The sequence below is a fragment of the Malaclemys terrapin genome, chromosome 2 (assembly GCF_027887155.1).
Source record: "Malaclemys terrapin pileata isolate rMalTer1 chromosome 2, rMalTer1.hap1, whole genome shotgun sequence".
NCBI lineage: Eukaryota > Metazoa > Chordata > Testudines > Emydidae > Malaclemys > Malaclemys terrapin.
In genome coordinates, this window is record NC_071506.1 from 205,623,808 (window position 1) to 205,646,320 (window position 22,513).

Consider the following 22,513-nt stretch of genomic DNA (forward strand, 5'->3'; position numbering starts at 1 on the left):
ATTCCTTGGTTTGCCCAGAGTCATTGGAGCCAGCTGAGCTCAGGAAACCAGGCAGAACCCTATGCCTCATGAGGCTGCTACATGTTGGGTGACCTTGCTCTCTCCTTCCTCACCGTGTTCCTGAACCACCCCGGCTTCCTTTGTTTTGTCTTCTGGACAACATTCCACTGCTCCTTCCTTCCCCCAGCCCTTCATAGGAGTCAGCTAAACTGGTTTTCTAAGGATGCATCTCAACCACTGTCCCAGATATTTGCACCTGAATAGGATTCTTGAATCCTACGCCCTTCCCATTGTTTCTGTCTGGTGTACGCCTGCTACAAGACCTGTCAGTAATGGTGAATCCATAGAGACACTAATGACACAGCAGTTTTCATAATACAACTTCATATCAACCAGAATTCATATGTACTACAGACACAGCCCCAAATCATCACACCTTGCTACTGTTAAATTCTGGTCTCAACATAAACAAGAATACACAAATGTAGAGGAGATGATAAAATAATTCATTGTGCTTACCGCATACAAGGTCTTCTTTCTGGAGATCTTAAAGTGCTTTAAAAATATTAGTGGCCCAGACCTTCCCCTCTTGCAGGAAGGGACTGTGGGGTAGGATATTTTCATGCCATGGGAAGAACATGGAGACCAAACAGTGCCACCATCACTTGCACAGCTTTTTTGGGGGTTGGTAATGGATGAAGAGCAGGTGCCCATTCTGATTTTCTTTGCTCTATCAGCTGCTTTTGTTACCATCAGACACCAGCTGGTGCTGATGTGTTGGCAGACCCTAGCAGGAGCTGATGAGTGGGTCTTTTCCTTTCTTTCCAAGAAGTCTGAAAGGATGGTGCTGGACAGTGAATCTCTACTCTAAGAACAATGTTCAATAGGACTTGTTCCCCTTCTTGTTGGGTGTGTGGCAGCTGGGCCTTTAAGGGAGTGAATCCAAAAGAATGGACTGTGATGTCTTCAATAGAGTGCTTTGACATTTCTGAGCTGGTTTTTAATTATCTATTTATTTTATTTATTTTGCCCAGTACCCATAGAATCAGAGGGGATTTTAATAAATATAAACAAACATTGTGTGTTATATGGTGAATAAAGTTTAAGATATTTAAAGTACAGGCTTAGGCCCAGATCCTCAAAGATATTTAGGTTCCTAACTTCCATAGATTTCAGTTAGGAGCTTAAATACCTTTGAGTGTCTCGGCCTTAATGCCATTGGTATATATAATGGGTTGTTGTGATCTCCTGGGATTAATATAAAATTGATTCCAGAATCCTAGGGAATTAGATTCCCTAATGTCACTAGTTTTCCAGACTGAATACACTACTTTGTCATAGATAACAGAGCATTGTTATGGCTGTGACCCCAGAGAATTGTATGGTGAATTGAGTAACTCCGGTTCTGAGTGGTAAACATTACAAGGGTTTGCCTCACAAACTCTCAGCTTCTGAAGGGAAGTCACAATTCTAAGCAGCAATAACAGCATGTGATCTCACATGAGTGATTACAATGAAGTTGAATCTGACAGATTTTCAGACCAAAAATATCATGTTCCCTGTGGAACTGAACCTTAGGATCTCAGACTGTCAAATGGTTCAAAGGGCAAATGTTTTTTATTAACAGGATTGATGCCTCAATTCAGCAGAGCACAAAAAAATCCCATCCCTATCCAGCAAACCACTTGTGCACGGCTAATAAATCCCATTGATTTCAATGGGACTTAAGCATGTGCTTAAGTGCTTTGCTGACTCAGGTCCCGTAGGCACATTTCTGTGCAATCACTGAGGTTGCATTTATTTGCTTGTAGGCATGTCTATCTTAGGTAATCATGCTCTCCATCCCTCTTCATTGAATTGTAACTGTTTCACTTAGTAAAAAAAGATACTTTTTGGTTCTGTTTTGACCCTCTTATTGGTGAGTTGCACAAAATAAAGTAACAAATGTGCACTACAGACAATAAAAGGCAGGGAAGACAAGTACTAAAATACCAAGAGATTTTACAACATAAGCATTGCAGAAATTTCTTTCTTCATGAGAGAGGCTAACTACTGCATTTGATGGTTCATTCTGTGCTTGACACAACAAGCTTTTATCTTATTAGGTACTCAAACAGTGCAGTGCCTCTAGCAGTGCTATAGATATCACAGGGGAAGTACTGAGCATGAATAATTTTGCATGTTTTTACTTACCTTTACCATTTATCTTTCCTAGTTCCTAAAGTTCATCTAAATGAGATGATGTCACAGAGAATGGTTTATCCCAGATCTCCCCACCAAATTCACCTCACCACACCTCCTCAAAACCATGGAGACCCAAATGTGCAGAGATCACATACAGAGGCTTCCTAACTAATCTATTGGGATGTTTACACTGCATCATCACCATAGTATCTGAGTTCCATGGAACGTTAGAGAGGAAGAGATTATGCTGATTAATTACGTTCACAACTACCCATCCTTAGACCTCCCCCCCCGCATGCCTGCCCTTACTCCCAGAAAAAAATGGACCTTTTTTCACAGACTTTCCTACTATTTTCTTTCCCTGAACGTATAAATGAAGAGGGCATAATCTGGTCCTAAGGCAATAACTACCTCAAAAGCCCTTTAGGTCTCTGTAACCGTGCCTTTGTGGGTCACAACTGAGAATACCAAATTCAGGACAAACTGCTGAGAAATAGGGCAGACACACCCAAAACTGGTGGTGATTCTCCCTATAAGATATACAAAACCAGCAACAAAACTAAACTTCTGTTTCACCACACTGGCTAACAAGAAGTAAAAAAAGCAGTTTCCTTAGGCATTCCAGTCCTGGATTCAGCACCCAGACACTAGACTTAAAGATGGGTGGTTATTAAAACCAATTTAATCAAATAAAAGGTTCTTCTGATCCCAAAGGACCAGCCACACACCCAGGTCAATATACAACTCAGATTTAATCCAATAATCACATTGTTGTCAATCCTTTAGTATGTAAAATCTAAAGGTTTAAGAAAGAAAAAGAAAGAAAGAAAGAAAGAAAGAAAGAAAGAAAGAAAGAAAGAAAGAAAGAAAGAAAGAAAGAAAGAAAGAAAGAAAGAAAGAAAGAAAGAAAGAAAGGTGAGAGTTAAAATTGGTTAAAGGAATCAAATGCATACAATAAATGCAAAGTTCTTGGTTCAGGCTTGTAGCAGTGATGGAATAAACTACTGGCTTAAGTCAAGTCTCTGGTTGCTTCTAAATCATTGGAAGGTCCTCAGTCCCTTGGTTAGAATGCTCCTATTAGTATAAGTCCATAGTCCAGAGGTTTGAGCAGGAAGGAGGCCAAATGGAGATGTTTTCAGGGCCTTTTATAGCTTCTGCCATGTGGAGGGAAATCCATTCTTATAAACAAAGCCCTCAGCACAGCTAATGGAAAATTACAGATGGTGTTTGGAGTCACTTGGGCAAGTCACATGTCCATGCATGATTTCGCTTAGTCACAGCAGGAAAGTCCATTAAGAGTAGATAGGCGTCTTCCATTGTAAGTTAAGTGTTCTTTAATGGTTCATTCTACTTGAATAGTTTCTTCACAATGTGCTGGCTAATGTGGTAGCTTGTTGGCGCTACCCAGAAGCAAACACCTTAGAAATACAGGTACATGGTTAATATTCCTAACTTCAGCTACAAAAATGATACATGCATACAAATAGCATAATTATATTAAGCGAATCGTAACCTTTCCATAGACATCTTACATGCCACATTTTGTACAAGATTTGTTGTAATTAGACGACTCATAGACTTTAAGGTCAGAAGGGACCAGTATGATCATCTAGTCTGACCTCCCGCATGATGCAGGCCACAAAAGCTGACTCACCCCCTTTCCCTTGACTCAGCTGTTGAAGTCCCCAAATCCTGTGATTTAAAGACTTCAAGTCGCAGAGAATCCTCCAGCTAGCGAAACCCGCCCCATGCTGCGGAGGAAGGCGAAAAACCTCCAGGGCCTCTGCCAATCTACCCTGGAGGAAAATTCCTTCCCGACCCCAAATATGGCAATCAGTAGAACCCCGAGCATGCAGGCAAGATTCTCCAGCCAGACCCTCATTGACCATTGATACTATTTACCAGCAATGGCACGCTGTTGATTAATTGACTAAAATCACGTTATTCCATCAAACCATTCCCTCCATAAACTTATCAAGCTTAATCTTAAAGCCAGAGAGGTCTTTCGTCCCCACTGTTTCCCTCAGAAGGCTGTTCCAAAATTTCACCCCTCTGATGGTTAGAAACCTTCGTCTAATTTCAAGCCTAAACTTCCCCACGGCCAGTTTATATCCATTCGTTCTCGTGTCCACATTAGTACTGAGCTGAAATAATTCCTCTCCCTCCCTGGTATTTATCCCTCTGATATATTTAACGAGAGCAATCATATCCCCCCCTCAGCCTTCTTTTGGTTAGGGTAAACAAACCGAGCTCCTCGAGTCTCCTTTCATACGACAGGTTTTCCATTCCTCTGATCATCCTAGTGGCCCTTCCCTGTACCCGTTCGAGTTCATCCCTTTTAAACATGGGAGACCAGAACTGCACACAGTACTCCAAATGAGGTCTCACCAGTGCCTTGTATAATGGAAGCAGCACCTCCTTATCCCTACTAGATATACCTCGCCTAATGCATCCCAAGACCGCATTGGCTTTTTTCACGGCCACGTCACATTGTCGACTCATAGTCATAATTATATAACAGTGGTAGCAACAATGATCTACATGATCATAATTTAATCAGATAACGTCACAGTCTCTATGTGGTTTTTCACTGATTTTCTCTAAACCAATATTTAAAAGAAATTCAGAGACCAAAATAAATCTGCGAAGTTGAGGCACTGTTGCTGGAAACAGTTTAGCAGCAGCATATAAATTCTTCTATGGTGTAATCCTGGCTCCATTGTAGTTAATGGTAAAACTCCCATTGACATCACTGGGGCCAGATTTCCCACTCATATTCAGGGATAACCCCAAGCAGAGTTTAGCTTCCTGCTAAGTGTGGTGTAAAGAACAAATGTTAACAGACAAGAAGCTATATGGTAGGATTTTGGATGATTTGATAGAAAGTACTGAAATGAAATTAAATGGATTTGAGAAAAATGAAGAGGAAAATATGTAATGGCCAAATCAACACCCATGAAAGTGTTAGGGGAATGAGTATTCTCACTTCTGTACTCAAGGCCCTTCGTTCATATAAGTATAGTTACGAAGCCTGTAAAATTATATATTCCCTGATTTATCTGCCAGAAAAATGTACAGTTCCACTTATCTGATATCTACTGCCAATTCTTCCTACTTTGTTATACATAATGGACCATATTCATCCCTGATGCCACTCCACTGACTTCAGTGTTCTTAAGCAACAGGGTCTGAGTTAAAAAAAAATCCACGAATGCAAATCAGAAAAATATAACACTTAAAGAGTTTAAAATGTAGTTTTTGGCTACCCTCCCAAGCACAAGGCCTCCTTAGTCCCATACAACAGCCATCTGGCTTTAGTCTCTGTGATACACCATCTCCATATGCTTATGCTTAGCAGCATGTAGCTAATTTTCTGATATAGAATGTAAATGCCTTTGAGTCTGAAGCCGTGTCTAAAAAAACATCCAACACAGGCACAATAAGTTGATGTGTTGCATTATGCATGCCACATGAAAACGAAGTTGTTGCAAACCACAAGTCATATTGCTAAGAAAATATATTCCAAGGAGACAAAACCCACAAATACTTCGCATGGAATAAAGCATAGCACAACACACACATATCTGCTGCTGTAAAAAAGAGACCGGGTGTGGTTAAGTATGCAATGAGCATTTCTGAGTTCATTGCCATCTGAGGTAAAACTCACACCCACGCTATTTTTAAATTACCCTCTCCCCATTCCTGGAGAATTACTCTGTGACACAACAAACTGTCACAAGGAAAAAAGGATGGAAAAACCCAAGCCCTTTAAAAAGCTAGAGTAAGCATTGGATAGTTTGTGACTCTTTCAGGCTAGCGTATGATCCAACTACTCACTGATGAAGTGAGGGAGAGGAGACCTGGCTATTAGCCATCTTAAGACCTGGCTTTATGCTTTTATTAAGAATGCTGTGAATGGGAAGAGCCTGGGGCCTCTCTCTTCCTACTCAGTTGGTAGGAGGCGAGGTAGTACTAGAGAAAGGCGTGTTGCTAAAGGAGGGTTAAAAAGAGCTGCACCTGAGTAGAAAATGCTGTCTGAAGGATACTGGGAAGGTTAAGCCTGTGGGTAACATATAAGTAAGGGCCTAAAGAGATTCTTCTGTTTCAAAAAGGCTATTGACTGTGTACTGGAGAAAGCTTTGTGGACCAAGACCACTAAGTACTCCAGGGAACTTGACTCCAGAGTAAAGTCCAAAGAGTAACCAGTGGATGAAAAGTACAGCACGTCCTGCTACCATGAAAGGGAACTTTCATCATCTTGTTATATAGGTCCCAGGTCAGGAAGAGACAAGCCCATGAAAATAATTACTCCATCTCTGTCTTCCTTTTTTCCTACCACACCTGTGGTAGGCAGGACATCCTGACCAAGCAGTGAGTACCTGGTGGCATACTGATACAAACGTTATGTGCCACTGTGATGTAGATGTTTGCCAGGGGCATGTTACTGATGCCTAAGGTGACCGTAATTTACAATATCTTTCTCTGCATCAAGCTTCTTTTCCCTTAGGGATATTGCAACCAGTGTGGCTTACAGCTGCCCTTATTGACCTAGTGGTATGAGGATCAGGAAGCTGTAAAGGTGGTTTACAGCCACCTTTGTGCCCCCTCCCCAAGCTATGTTGGGCACCAGCCAGATGGCCCTAATTATCTCTATTGAAAGGAAAGTTTTACACCCAGAAAAATTGCATAATATTAATGCAAGGTATGGCCCTCTCAACTTAACAAAATTTGGAATATACCGTGCTATAGCAGTCTTTCTTAGGAGTTACAATTGTTCAAAATATGTGTGATAAAATGTGATTTGGTGAATGTACCCTACAACGTGAACAGTTAGATCAGATGTTACAAACAAAAACAATCCTAGCAGAATGGAAAAGGATCATAGAGTGGTCCTCTGGATTCAGATAGAAATTATTTTAGAAAAGAACCTCACAAATGGATTATTGTTACCTATACTATACATGAGATGCTAGGAAAGCTAAAGATTAGGATTATGAAAAGATAAATTCTTCCCAATTCCCATCAAAGTAACAATAGCTGCATGTTTTCTGACAGTAGACTCACTCCAGATAATAATGGTGGGCATCATTTAAATTAGCTATTGAAGTAAGAACAATACTGGATGTGCTATATCCAGGTCCATGAAAATAGTTTAAGATTTGTGAGAACTCATTTAATGCACCCAGACTCATATCCCATCCTATTGGATCCAAATATTGTATGAGGATATCATTTTGACCCCCTTAAAAATGCAAAGCTGTCCTCAATTAATAGGTATCTATAGAGCACCAATAGAATGCTTGATTTTGTGCAAAAATTGGATAAAAAAAATAAATCAGAATAGGATCTATAGGGATGTCATACACAAAAATAGATTAAAAGAAAGTTAAGGTTACAAAATGAGGCATTCAGAAATCTGGAAGTGTCAAAATTAAGGTTACTACTTCCCTTACACAGTCTGTAATTATATTATCACACACTATATTATCACTATTTTTCCTTATTTAGTATGAAGGCTGGATTGCAAATGAGTCAGGGATCTGCATTCAGTATGAGTTGAATAAGGAGAAATAAGAATAAAAAACGAATATTGAATAGTTGCCTCATTAACTCAAGTATCAGGGGGTAGCCGTGTTAGTCTGTATCTACAAAAACAATAAGGAGTCTGGTGGCACCTTAAAGACTAACAGATTTATTTGGGCATAAGCTTTCGTGAGTAAAAACCTCACTTCTTCGCACTCTATGCATCCGAAGAAGTGAGGTTTTTACTCACGAAAGCTTATGCCCAAATAAATCTGTTAGTCTTTAAGGTGCCACCAGACTCCTTGTTGTTTTTGCCTCATTAACGGAGTACTGCCCAACCCATGCACTGAACAAGGCAGAGGTCCAGTGGAAAAATCAGTATATGAGCATGTAATACGATACATCTGCATAGGCACACATATCTCATATATGCAGATATGCTACAAGTGTCAATATACAATGGACATTCATATCTTCTTCATTTGTTTTTGTACAACACCAAGCATACTGCCAGTGTTCTCATTTTATGTATTTTAGACCATCAGTATTAGAACCTTGATTTATACCATAAGTTCATTTGTTCAACAGCACACACAGCACTCTCCATTAGTGTAAAACACCACATTTTATAATTTATAATTAATCTAGAGTAATGTATATTCCACATCATACTCATGTAATTGAACTCATATTATTATATACTATAGATGAAATTTGTGTTGACACAGTACATGTTCACCCAGATCAACATTTTTAATGGTAAATATTTTATATATAAACAGCACAATTGTCTGCCTTTCTCCTCCCTCATTATGTTCTCCTTAGCAATAGCAGGCCTTCCCCAAGGACTGAGTATAATCATTATGATATGCTCCCTATTAGAATTGTCATTGTATTGTACTTTCCCAGAAAGTTTGTGCTATTTTTTCCAGCTAGCCACTGGTTGTATGTTGTCTGTTTTGTTTCTGTAATAGCAGTGATCAGTTTAATAAGTAAGCCAAAACATTGAAACTGACTAACGAGGAATGCGCTTGGTTTGACAGAGGGGATAAACTCTTAGCAAAGGAACCAGCTCCATTAGCAAATTACTTTGAAGAAAATGCTGAATCTATTTTCAGTGTTGCTCTTCTTTTCTCCTTCCCCTATGTATGTATGTTATTGCCTCTCTCCCCCTCTTGCTCTGGGCCCCTTCTATGTCTAATTTAAAAAACACTTCTTTATATTCTGATGGCAGCCTCTTTATCCTCTGGTGAGGGTGTATGAGAGAAAAATCAGTTTTCAGGTCAGTCAACAACATAAGAAGTCACAAAAAATTAAAATAATTGAGAGAGAATATGAAGCCCCATAATGTCATCTTTAGCCACACATGGAAAGAGCAGGCAATAGCACTCCCATCAAAGAGGGACTGTCTCAGGCAAAGAGGGAAGGCTATTGGGAAGGTGCTGTCCAAGGTGCTGCCTTCCCCATGGCTAATTGTAGTCCCATCTTCCTGGGAGCAGTTTGTGATGAAGTGAGAAGAATCAAGAGATGGAAAAGACCTACCAGGTCAGGAAGGGTATGGTTTGTGGAGTTAGTGTATCCAAGTCCTGCTTGAGCACCCATGTAATGGCGTAAACCTGGGCTTACAATTGCTGGATCTGGGTCTCATACTAACATAGCCATGGTGCATGATGCTCATCTTCTAACCCAGGTCTGTGACTTGAGCTGCGTCCCACCGCAAAATGACAGGGCTTGGGACCCAGCAGGACTCTGTCTCTGACCCAGGCCCCTGGCCGGGTCCTGAGTGCTTGCTGACCTGAGTCAGACTGATTTGTGTGTGGACAGGAGGGAGAGGGGGTTTGGGTTCAAACTTGAGTCAGAGCCTGGGGTTCGTCTGTAGTGTAGACACCCCCCTAATCCCGCATTTCACCAAGGCAGGATTGTTACCTACAGACTGGGTGTAGGAGACTGAGATTCTGCTCTTGGGCTAAAACTGCACAGCATAATTTCAGTCTACCGTCCCCCTCCTCAAAAGAAAGGCTTCGGCTGAAAGTTGAGGTGGGGTGTCTTTTGTTTCCGTTGTGTGACTTTCTCCTTGCATGGTTTCCCCCAGCGGATTCAGGCACGGGGTGGGTTAAAGCCAGGCCCCGCAGGCCGCCCGGGGTCACATGCAGGCCAGGGGCACAGCGCCGGCGGAAGAGCCGCGTGAGGGAGTGGGCGAGTTCGCAGCGCCCTCTATGGGCGGCTGGCTGCATAGCCGCTCTTCTGCCGGGGCAGGGTGGGAGCGCTTGCAAAGAAGACCGCTGCTGGGCAGGAGAAGGCCAGGGGTGCAAAACAAAGGAACAAATGCAATGAGGCCAATTTAGGCAGAGGGGGCTTTGGGCACAACCTGCCTGGAGACGAGTTGCAAAATCAACCTGGAGTAGCACATGCAACAGGGACACTCCAATAGGTATCCCCGGAGAGCTGTCGTGTGTGTGTGTGTGTGGGGGGGGGGTTACAAGGAGGTCCCAACGTGCTGTAGGGATCGTGCGAAGCTGTAGCAGACGAGGAAGCGAAGAGATTTTGGAGGGGGACGATCACGTCCCCTGTCATTTCCATGGGAGCCCCCTTTGCTCGTTTCTATGGAAGAGGCCCCCTCCTCTTTCCCCTGCTATACTACCATTTCATAGAGGGTCCTCTCCCCTCCCCGCACTGCCCCCGTTACCAGAGCTGCTGCTGCTTGAGCAGCCAGCCCCCAGCCCTGCACGACACGTGGGTCTCAGGAGAAGGCCGGGGTCTTAAAAGGAAAGCAGATTGCGCGCTGGCTCCTTTCCTTAGCGGGACGGGAGAGAAAAAAATCCCACTCGTGTAGTCTGTGTCTCGGATGTGTAGATTAGAACGAGGCAAGGCGGTGGGTGCCTTATTTATAACTAGTGCTGTGAAGTCTAATCCGCCCCGACCCACTGTACCCAGAGGCACTTCGGGCTGAGCTCCAGAGAAGGGGGGTAGGAGAAAGAAGGTAAGAGGAGAGTTTCGTTCCTTAACTCGGTTTGCCTGGCGGTGAGCGGGAAGCTAGTGGGGAAAGCAGGTCTAGTATTTCTGAGCAGCTTCTCTCTGTTTTCTACCCACCCGGTGCCACATTGGTGAGCGGTAGGTGACAACAGAAGACAGTGACCAAGCAGCGGTCCGGGCCAGGGAGAGGCAACAAGAATTGACGTGTCAATCAATGTGTCAATCATAATTGCGGAGCAAAGTGCCACAGCGCGCATGGTCCTCACCGCTCAATACGTGATTCACCAGCTGGTCCAGGGCTCCGGCTTGGATCTTGCTCTGATTCGCTTTCCCCCTCCCACTCCCAAAGAGAGGACATCTGGCTGTAGCGTTTCAGCTGTTTGCACGGGACGCTAGAGAGGGGCAGCCAGTTCTATGGCGAATGGGGGAAGCTGATGCTAAATACTGGGGAGCAAGAGGGTTGTGGGGGGAGCGGGCAGGTGATAAGGGGTAGGAAGAAGGCAGAGGTGTGAGTGATGTATACGGCTGGGGAAGTGACACTGCGCCAGAGGCACGCAGATTTGCTCCCCGAAAGCAAGCGGTGGGACTGGAAAGGAACAGGTCGGGCTGCAGGGGGAAGATGATGTGGGGCGAGGGGTGCAGTGTAAGGCGGGTAGCAAAGCACAAGGCAAGTCTAGGTTTCCATCCTCACGCCTTATCCCATGGTTTCCCACTGCTCGGGGGCTCAGCCGTTTGTTTGCTGGCAGTTCCAGCTCCACTCGTTCGCGCTGGGCACGGGGCGCGCAAACTCAGCTTCACACTAAAGACAAACCCTCGAGCCGTAACCCGTAACATCTCCCCCCCCGCCGGTCTAAACATAAAGCGTTTGGCACATCAGTGGCCTCTGGAGCCCCCCTCGCATGGCACCGACTCTGCGCGTGTGAATATTGGAATTAGAGCGAATCAATCCTACGAATGTTGTTGTTTTATCAATTCCTTCCTTCTAGCAGGACGGTGCCCGTTGCGTGAGAAAAACCTGATCCTGTCCAAGAACCCCTCACCCCTTTACCCCGCAAAAAAGTGTGTATTGCACTGGAAAATTAACACGTGAGGAGTAGGATTGAGAAGGTCACACACACAATCTGTTAAAACCATTGCTTTAGGGATGGAGAGGAGAGAGAAATTATCCGGCACTCCCTCAACTTCCAGTGTGTTTGGAGTGGTCTGGACAATTCTGTACAGTTCTCACACTGCATCGATTCCTTATTCTACATCCTAGAAATGCATGATTTATAGAATCCATACATAAATAAATAAATAAACCCAGTCATCGCTAATTAGTGCCGAGAGCTCAGCTAGCCAGTATTTGCATTTCGCTGCTCTTTATGCCAAAGGTTTGAAACCAGGAACCGTTACTTGAAGTTTTTTAAACATGTGTGTGTGTGTGGGGGGGGGGGTGATGTTTAAAACAATATTTAAAGGAGCCTTATCAGCCGAAAAGCCTCTGAACACTTCTTAGGTATGTTATATCTGGGTGAATTTTAGAAAGATTACAAATCAGTCTCTCTCTGGGTTTGTCTCTCTCTTTGGAGAAGGGAAGAAAGTATAAATGTTCAGCGTTAGAGCGTCATTTCACTGCAAGCTGAAATACAGACACTGAACCCTAATTAAGGTGCGTTCTTTTTGGGCTTTGAAAGTGTAAAGTGGTGAAAAGACATTAGTGTCCCCCCCAAAGCAAAGTCACTTCCTCAATTAAAACTACAATACTAGTGAACAAAACCGCTACTGGCATCTATCACGATCAAAGAAGCTCTGGTGAGGAAAGGGTTAAGAACGCAGACCTTCTTCGTTAGTAGATTTTTGACCCCCCCCCCCTTCCCCATCACAGATAAATTAATTTGTTACGAAGTGATAGCATCCAGTTGAGCATGTGGTGATCCTTCATCTGCGTCAGACCTGTGTAAACAGATGACACTACCACAAGCACTGGGCTAGACTATTTAAGGAGCAGCATTTCAAACTGTTAGAACTTATCTAACCTGAGCACTACTCTCTCTCTGATTTGAACTAGGAAAAAGTATCTTACTTAAAGGTAGGAGATGATGGGTCAGTAACTTTTTAGCCATAGTTTGGGTGAATCTTTGCCTATAGAAAAATGTAAAAATGATGTGACTGGCTATTTATTTGTCTACTTATTTTTTTAATGTGAATTTTCAGTGTATTCTTCTCATGAATATTCTCACAGGCATCTTCACTAAAAAAATTTAGATCTTTAATATTCAGGACATAATGTTCAGCTCTTTAATATGTGGGGGCAGGGAATAATGCATGTTTCTATTGTTCTTTTTACCAACATTTTTATGTCATTAAACAAACTATTTTATATCCTTGAAAAAGACCTTGGAAAGCAAAATTATGTTTTAGTTTTGTAACTGAGCATCTAGTTCTCTAGGGTAGCACAGCATTTGTGATGGGAAGTGAAAATTAATCATGTAAATGATAGAGATATAAAATCATGAAAATGAACTAATATATGCATTTAAATATTGAACTTTAGATTCTAAGTCACACTCATTATATGAAGTAGCCAGGTTAGAACACCCATCTCTACATGACATTAATATAAAATGCATATACTCTATAAGTAGCAAGGATGTACTTGATGCCTCACTGACAAAGTATTAATTATGCTGGGGCTGTAGAATCCTGAAGTTACCACTTTGAAACTTTTCTTTCATCTCATAACAATTGTGATGAAAACCTGTTTGCCTCACATTAAAACATTATTAACTCTAATGTATGTGATGGGTAAATTTGCTTTAACAGTTCATATTTGAGACACAAGGGTTTGTTTTGTTTTTTGTTTTGTTTTTTGGTATATTGTTAAATAACTTGTACGTTTTAGGGGTTCTTAGCCATGAAATATTTCATATACGCATAGAAAATAGCATTCTAGCATTAAGAAGTATCCAGTTCAATATTTCCTCTTGAACAATGGACTGTTTACAAACTGAATACTTACTTTACATATCTTAACTATAATACACAGATTTGCATTAAATAGTTATATAAACTGAAATAGAGTTCTTCTAGAAATGTAAAATAAGTCCTATATTTGGATTTTATAGAAGCAAGAAAACATCCATAACACTTATTCTCTCTGTTTTACATGAAGAAACATATTGTTCCAAATCATTCTATGTCTAATTCTTAAACAGCTTTGAAAATTCACCTGAGACCCACGTTTATTCCACCGTTTTTCAATTGTTGGAGTATGATTTTGTTTTCCTTTCCCTTGGTGACCTTTTCCTTCTCTCTCTAAGATATGGTAGAACAGCTGGAACAATTAAGCACAAACAAAATACATGTTGCTAAAATAAACATTCTTTACCAGCTTTTCAAAACTGAATATTTGTATCACTTGTATATTTTAACAAGATGGTGAAATACTGAAATGTTCTCTCCTGAGATAGAGGAGGAAATACAACATAGAGAAGAAGGCAGTTCTTCAGCAAAGAGCTTTGCAATGGATTGATTTTATCTCTATTTGTACCATTATACAGCTCTATCTCTCTTCTGCCTCTTAAATCTAGAAACATTTTACTTACCTGTCAAATACTCTCTTGCCAATCTTCTCCTGTTTAACACTGTTCTTTTGTTTACTGTACTCTCTCAAATCTAGTTTGTTCAGAAGTCAGCACTTTTTTTAAAAAGGGAGGGAAGGGGATAGTATTACAGTGAAGTTCACCATTCTAACAACCTCTAATTTCTTTTCCCTCCAGCTATGTACAGTGGTATCTGCATCTACATGTTCCTTGCTATGCTGTCAACGAGCTCTTTTGGACAGCAGGCTACAGGCTCGCATAATGAGAATCCTGTGGCCACTGAGCTTGAGCAGAGCTTGACAGAACATCACCGACATGTTCGTGTCCCTTCATCTGCTGGCCAGCTGAAACCTATCCAGCGGCTGGATGGAAATGTTGACCAAAAAGCCAACATTGGAGCTTTGCTGGCCAAATATCTCCAGCAAGCCAGAAAAGGTAATAGCCAACATATTATGCCATGTGTCTGTGTCAAAAGAATTCCCTTTTGAGATTCAGTACTTTTATAGATTCATAGATTTTTTTAAGGACAGAAGGGACTACTATGATCATCTACATTTGTAAAGGAAATATTGAAAAATATTAATAAGGAATTCAGCATTTGCTTTTATACACGTACAGTAAGAATCTATCTTACATTTCTAGTTTCATGATTGCTTGGAGTACAATAGAATTGTACAACTGCCAACATCTGTGGTGTTGCAGCTAGGTTTGTTGCATACAGTGACAACGGAGTAGTGCAATTTAAGGGCTTGATTCTTCAAACTCTTACATTAGTTGCACTTACCCACCTGAGTAGGTAATGAGACAACGTACATGAGTAAGGATTTGTAGGCTAGAGGCCCACAAAACATATATTTGCACACAATAAAATGGTTTACAGTATATACATTATAGTATATACTTAGACACAAAGAATGTCTTTAGAAAAGGAATGCTTTCCTCCTGAAAAGCTAGATATTTGTTCTTCCAAAAGAGTTACTGGATTTAAAACACTTGCAAATAGTTATCCATTCAAACTTCCCTGTAAGGGGCTCATTCACTTTTTTTTTTTTAATTAAATGCTCTGCTCTGAAAAAGAGCTCAGTTTTGTATCTGAATACACTGGACTATTGCTCGCGTATTCTGGGGGGCAGGCTACTTGCAGAGCATTTCCAGTGAGCAACATGGCTGCCAAGTGCAGCAAAAACTACTACACGTAATTTCAGAGGTCTTTTCATCTGCTACAGTCTCCCTGTATTCTACACCCTGCATTGCAGGAAAGGAGGATATCTTGGAAGTGAAGGGGATGGGTGTCAGGGCCAACAGGAGATTCTTTGCCTGCTATCACACAGCTGTTTTGATGTCAGGCAATTACTTCACTCCCAGACCAGAATTATCTCCCCTCATGCACTTAGGATGAAATTCACTTCCCCCAAGCAGTGGCCTGTCCCTTTCATTCCCCTTCACATTGGCCTACGCAGGGCTGACAGAGACCTCTTCTTTGTCACACATACTGAGGCCTCATTGTAGAGCTTATATTGTGCTGGCCTCCACACTATGTTGAATTTCTTCCTTACTACTGATAGGACTCTGCAGTATATGTCATGTGTGTGATATACAGCATATATATTGTCTGTGTTTTCACACACACACGTATTCATACTTACATATAAAAAATGCTCAAGTAATAATAAAGTTATAAGCAACTGGAAAAAATATCACTTCTGAGCATGCTCTGCAGATGTCTGAACAGTGCCTAATCATGCCAAATCTAATCGTGTCCATTCTGGAGTCCAGTTTAACAGTAAAAGTAATATAAGGAGAAGAAGATTTGATGTTCATTTAGAAAGATCAGTGCTATAATTAAATGATTTGTGGGACTAAGCATTATTATTACAGGAGATCTATGAAACAGAATCTTCATTATATCTTTCCAGTTTTATATTTTCATCCTTCATTTCCTGAAAATCTGCTGTTTGGAAATTTATCTATTTATTCTGCTTCAGTATGGTTTCATAGTTGGTGCATTCTCCAAAATTCCTGACTGGCATTCCAACTATCTCAACCAGGTATCATGAAAGAACACTTTGGCTTTATCTCATGTTACCTGACAGAAGATATCTTATATCTTATTGATTTAGCTCAGATTTCTTAAAAAACAAAACAAAACCCACACACCTAAAAAAAGCCCACCTATTTTTAGAAGTATGTTCATAGTCCTTAAAGCCACAGTAGGTATTTGATACAATACTTTCTTGTGACCTGGTAGAGGTCAAGCTTGATTCTAGCCCATCGCAGACAGATGGTTAGACTCAGACATGTTAATGAACTTGTAACAGGAGAGGATAAAGAATTCAGAGGGAAAGGACAAATATGTAACCTTTGTATGGCTGGATCTCATGAAAAGCACATTGTGGCCTCTCATTTACTTCCCCTTCAAGTCCATTATCTACCAATTATATTATCCTCCTTTAGCAGAAGACCCTTATGGCTTGTGTGTTCTAGGAGGGGTTGCTCAGTGTAGTAATTTCATCAAGATAATATTGCTTTTAAATTTAAAAAAATGGCCGATATGAAGCTTCCAACTGATATATGATGACAAATCTCAAGATAGTCCCTCAATTCCAGTTTTAGTCACTTTGGGGATGTTCAATCCATACCTACTGGCTAGAAGACACTACACATATTGGGACTTTTGCTGTGTTAATAATGATTAGTGGTGATGTTTGTGGTTAGGATTTGTGGAGAGGCATTGCCAGTTATAACTGTGGGGAAAAATAAGTTATTATCTCACGAGGTTAGGGTTGGGTTCTACCATCTTTCAAAAATGGCTGTAATTTGAAGCTGAAATGTTTGAAGGCCAGTGGCTCTGTAGAGTCTATAGGCCACCTTCAGAGATTTGAAGGTAATTAAGATGACCTCTATTTTGATGTTAAGAAATTCAGTTTACTGTGCATGACCTACTAGCTCTTTGAATTAAGTTATCCTAAAAGTGTTCTATCGTGTATCTGGCAGCTGGGTAAAGGAGATACATTGTGGCTGTCAAGTCAGAGACACATGATTTACAATTATTTGTCAGGGCAGATCACAATGGTTCTAAAAGAGTCAACAGGGCCCAGTGGGTAATTGATTTGCAAACTCAGAAGTCTTAAGTAGAAACAGTCCCCGATCTGAGTGATGATCTGTTCCAATGGTATCAGACTATACTGCCAAGAAACCACATTCTCATTGCCCCTTAATTACATACTTTGAATTATGTATGTGAATTTCTCAGCTTCTGAGCATTTAACTGATATCCTTAATTTGTTAATCAATCAGATTTTTTAGTAGTTAAATTTTTGCCATTTTGGTTTAAGTAAATGTCTAAAGAGTGGAGGAGGGGAATCGATTCAGTTTATATGTCCTCTCCTCTGCAATCATCGACAAAGTGATTAAGTTCCTAACCATATGTTCATTATTTTGTTCTGAATCGTTTCCATCTATAAAGAAAACTCCATCCACATAAGTCCTGTGGCAGCAGGTGTTCCTTTAAAATATAAATTCTTATATAGTAAGAATATTCTATAGATTTGAGGACTTTTTTAATTTTATAAATGTAAAGACTCACAGATCTGGGTCAAAGCTAAATATTAACAATATTCATGTTTGTTCCTGTTCCCATTAAAGTTAATGGGACCTTTGTCATTGACTTCAGTCATAGAAGGTTTAAGCTTATTTTTATAATTAGAGTATTCCTGCACATGAGGTTAAAATGTATCCATGGAAGTGCAAATTTTTACATTCTTTGGTTAGAAGCGGAGTCAATTAACATTTTAAAATTCTTTCAGTTCTAATGATGTAACGTGTTAAGACAGATGAAGACCTTTCTTTTTAATCTCTGGGCCTTGATTTACCATAGAAAATGTTGGCCTTACATCCTATTAATGCTTTAAACATAGATGGACAAAAAAACAAAAGCAATAGCAGAGATCAGCACTCTATTATGGCAGAAGGAAGCATAGAAGAACCTTAGCTTGATAGCAGAAGTTGCCCAAAAGTAATAGTACTCAAAGTTCCAGCACAGGTGTATCTGCAAGTTCTAGCCAGACCATTCTCACATACAAACATGCCCAGCTTCTCTGGAAAACCTGCATATCTGAACTCCATCCCACTCCTAACAAAGGTACAATGTAAGAATATGTATTCTAGTGCTCTGCACCATCTGTGGCTCTTTGGGCAACATAGAGGACTGTCATGGAGTCCTCATCCCAGCCATGATCCTACTCTCAAGTAGATTTAGCTCATCACAGAGTATTCCACACGTTGCCTAACAAACAAGAGGGAGACATAAGAGAACACTGAGCAAATGGGCTGAAGCTAGCAGGTCCCTCCTCATCCCCCTAAGTGGCCAGGCAGTGAAGAAAAAACATGCCCCCATTCCCTCCCAGCAACCAGGGATGGGGATGGGGAGAGGGAGGAAATGACGTGCCAAATGGAGTCACCGAAGAGACCCACAAAATAGTTAATCCAAGGCTCCAGGTTCCACAACGTGGGAGAACCCCCATGCACTGAGTGAAATGTGCAGATTATTAGTCAGGCTGTACACAAATCATAATGCACACAATTATAAATGCCTGTAGCAAACCACCAATGAATATGCTTTTTATTTTGAATAAAAGCAAATAATTCTGAGTACATTCCCCCCATGTTTACATTATTTTCCAAAAAGGTGCTGTAAAATTTGTATAAACTTCACTACTGTACATATTAATAAGTGACAGATACAAAAATGAGATTAGGGGAAGCTTAAAAACTGAATTCACTTATTCTTTGCCCCTCATGTCTCATCTGTTAGGTCCTACTGGAAGGATCTCAATGATGGGAAACAGGGTACAGAACATTGACCCTACACACAGGATAAACGACAGAGATTACATGGGCTGGATGGATTTTGGACGCCGCAGTGCTGAAGAATATGAGTACTCCTCTTAAAGAACATCAAACTATCTCAAAAAGAAGAATCCCACTCCCATTTCTGTACAAAGGAAAAATAATAATTTTTGTCCTCTACGAATCAGTGTTTAAAAAATATATTATGTCCTTGATGTAAATTCGTCTGTAAAACTATACAATGCAATATATACATATGCAGAATTTTCCAAAAAAATGTTCTTTCTCCTATGGTTTCTTATCATACTCTGATATTATATTAAAATTATTTCATTTATTCCCTTCTTGTCCTGTCACCGCAAGTTGCTGGGTGTCTTACAATAAACTCAAGCAGGAAAATGCCTTCATTCTACTAGGTAAATATATTACATGTGTTAAGCAAGCATACAGGTGAAGAACCACTTTTTAAATTAACCTTGCAGCATTCTCTTTGGTTGTGGACGCTAGAGGTAACCTGTCCAAGCGTCAATCTAGTAGCACAGTTTTGTCACAAAAGGTCAAGTATCTTCATAGTTACCCTATTCGTAAAGGATTCAGTTATACAACAAAGCAGGGCCGGCTCCAGGCACCAGCTTACCAAGCAGGTGCTTGGGGCAGCCACTTCGGAGAGGGACGGCACGTCCAGCTGTTTGGCGGCAATTCAGCGGACGGACCCTCACTCCTGCTCGGAGCGAAGGACCTTCCACCGAACTGCCGCCGCAGATAGCGATCGCGGCTTTTTTGTTTGTTTGGCTGCTTGGGGCGGCCAAAACCTTGGAACCGACCCTGCAACAAAGTCACATGTTTTCAGTGAATGGTCAACAGTGCTAAATCTTTAGAAAAACCTTTCATCTTCTTGGCTTAGTTATTTTCTGTTGTGAATTAAATGTGAAAATTCTGCTAACAGCTATCAATCATGGAATAAATAGAACATTCCTTGCCTTGTGGTGAGTTATACATTTGTTTTGGGTTTGTGAGGTAACCTTGTAAGTACAGTTCTTTTGAGGGAGGTGGAAGGGAAGTGCCATGTAGTCTATATCAAAATAATTGTAATTATATCTATATCACACTGTTTTAAAAAAGTAGGGTGAGTCTTTAAATCATAGGTTAGGCCAATACTTCTATTGACTTCAACCAGGAACAAAGTGTATCTCAAATGACTTCAGCCTCAGCCCAACCACTGCCCAGTCCTGATGGCTTTGTATCAAGTGAAAAAACTCCCATTGACTTAAATATGATTTTGCCAGAGTAAGGACTTCAGGATTGGGCCCGGTATCAGTCTGTCTCCCATTCCCACTGAGAAAGCTCTCATGTGCATATAGAATGTTGACTAATGTACTTTCCATATAAGGAGAGGCATTACCTGAAAAGAACAAAGACAGATACCCATTAATTCAATTGTATAAACATGCTTTACCTACATGAGATATTTCTGACCAACAACAATAGGACAGAAAAGTTTCACGAACCTATGGGAACATAACTGCTCACCTTAATCAGAGACTAGTTAGTTGATTGTGCTCTAAGAGAAGAAGTCCATGTGCTGCTGGAGGTCTCCATTGTTGGCAAAGACACTCAAGGGATCTCAAAAAAAACCCCATGTCCTCTTTGATCTGTAGGAATAACATGAAGGTAAATCTCAAGCTATGTACAATATTTTTATTATTTATTTAGATATTAAATAAAGCCATCTATCCAAATGGCAGTCTCCCCTATAACCTTTAGCCCTAGAGTTGGGGAACTCAACTGCAATGTAGAAGAGCCTGGTCCAATTCCTTCTTCTGCCTGATGAACAGAACAGGTTTGAACAGGGATCTCCCTGACATTAATAAGCATGCAATAAATAAAATAAAATTAATCCTCAGCAGCACCGAAATCAGTTCTACAGGATGTTGGCCAACCAGCCCATCTTCATCATTTAGGAAGTATGCCCTCAGCCTTCTCCAGAGACCTCATCAAACTTTCAGTGGGATCAAAATCTAGTCACCAAGGCATATAAAACTTGCATTTTCAAAGAACAGGCAAGGACATGGTGGTGAACTTGGTGAAAAAAATTTCAGTACATTTTTACAGAGGAAATAACCTGTTACTCTTAATAACGTTACCATTGCTTCTTTATGAGGAATGAAAATATCAAGTGACGTGCGGCAAGAAATTGAAGCACACAGCTAGGAGCTAGAAGCATTATAATTCTGGCTGAGACAGTGATTAAGATTATGACCTTGGCGGAAGACATTGTATCTCCTTTTGTCTCACTCAACCTAGCTAAACCACATTTTATATACAAAATATAAAACTTTTTAGAAAAACCAGATGTTGCATCTGAACTAAGCTTCACTGGGTAAAAAAATGCCAAAAGATAACCAGACCATATCATACACTGCTAACTTCTCTACTTAAATACATAAAATTGCTGACATTTAACTTGCTACCAACATTGCTCATCAGAGAAAAATGTGGGAATAAGGAATGTTGTTAGAAAGTGCAATTAGAGGATGATCTGAAATGTACCTGCAAAAATGACATTGTGCTATGCTGTTTTTATTGGATAAAACAGTGACATGATTGAAGTCGAAGGGGGTCAGAATTTCACCTGTTATCTCTCAATGATTTTCAGATCAAATTTGTTCAGTTTACAAGCCCAAAGCTGATTTTTCTGAGTCCTTGTGTGAGAATTCAGTTGATGATTTGAAAATACAGTTGTGCGTTTTCCCTATCTCTTTATCACCCTTTCTTCTACAGCTTCTGCAATCAGACCTCAGATGACATGTCATTCATGAGACATAAAGTGGAATAAAATCCAGTTTCTGACTCTGGCCATGCACACTGCAGGCTCAGGGTGATGACCAGCACCTAGCTAATGCCTCGGCAGGAGCCTCAAACCAGGTAAAACTTGGCATTTCCTTGCCTATCTTGCTTGCAGGGCCCAATCTGGGAAGTATGCTCTGAGCACACCTAACTGCACATGTAACAGCCACAGGGAGAAGGAAGCAATGGCAGTCTCCCCTATAACCTTTAGTCCTGGAGTTGGGGAACTCAACTGCAATGTAGAAGAGCCTGGTTCAATTCCTCCTTCTGCCTGATGAACAGAACAGGTTCGAACAGGGGTCTCCCAGGTGCATGCCCTAACCACTGAGCTATGGGATATTCTGATGTGTGGCTCCCTCAATCTCTGGTTCTGTTCCACTGCGTATTACCTATGCATTGCCCTGGAGAACGTGAGTGAATGAGAATGACTCTACAGTTCAGTGGATAGTGAACTCACCTTGTAGGTGAGACGCCACTGTTCATATCCCTTCTCCTCAGGCACAGCTGGGAATTAAAGTGGAGTATCCCACACCCTGGGTGCATGGGTGGTGGAT

The 22,513-nt window shown here is 40.9% G+C and overlaps 1 protein-coding gene across 3 annotated transcripts; it reads left to right on the top strand.

Annotated features, from left to right (window-relative positions):
- Positions 1-10,496: 10,496 nt before the first annotated feature.
- Positions 10,497-20,092, top strand: CCK (cholecystokinin). 3 transcript variants are annotated; one of them, XM_054018825.1, is made up of 3 exons: positions 10,497-10,687; positions 14,442-14,699; positions 19,078-20,092. In XM_054018825.1, exons 2-3 carry the CDS (start codon positions 14,444-14,446, stop codon positions 19,212-19,214), a joined length of 393 nt encoding a protein of 130 aa, XP_053874800.1. In that variant the 5' UTR covers positions 10,497-10,687; positions 14,442-14,443; the 3' UTR covers positions 19,215-20,092. The 3 variants fall into 3 exon arrangements, with proteins under 3 accessions (XP_053874800.1, XP_053874798.1, XP_053874799.1); XM_054018823.1 differs by lacking the exon at positions 10,497-10,687 and adding an exon at positions 12,648-12,765; XM_054018824.1 differs by lacking the exon at positions 10,497-10,687 and adding an exon at positions 12,648-12,751.
- The last annotated feature ends 2,421 nt before the right edge of the window (positions 20,093-22,513 follow it).

Coding starts and splice junctions, on each gene's coding strand:
- CCK (XM_054018823.1), top strand. Junction 14,700..19,077: donor TCTCCAGCAAGCCAGAAAAG/GTAATAGCCAAC, acceptor CTCATCTGTTAG/GTCCTACTGGAAGGATCTCA.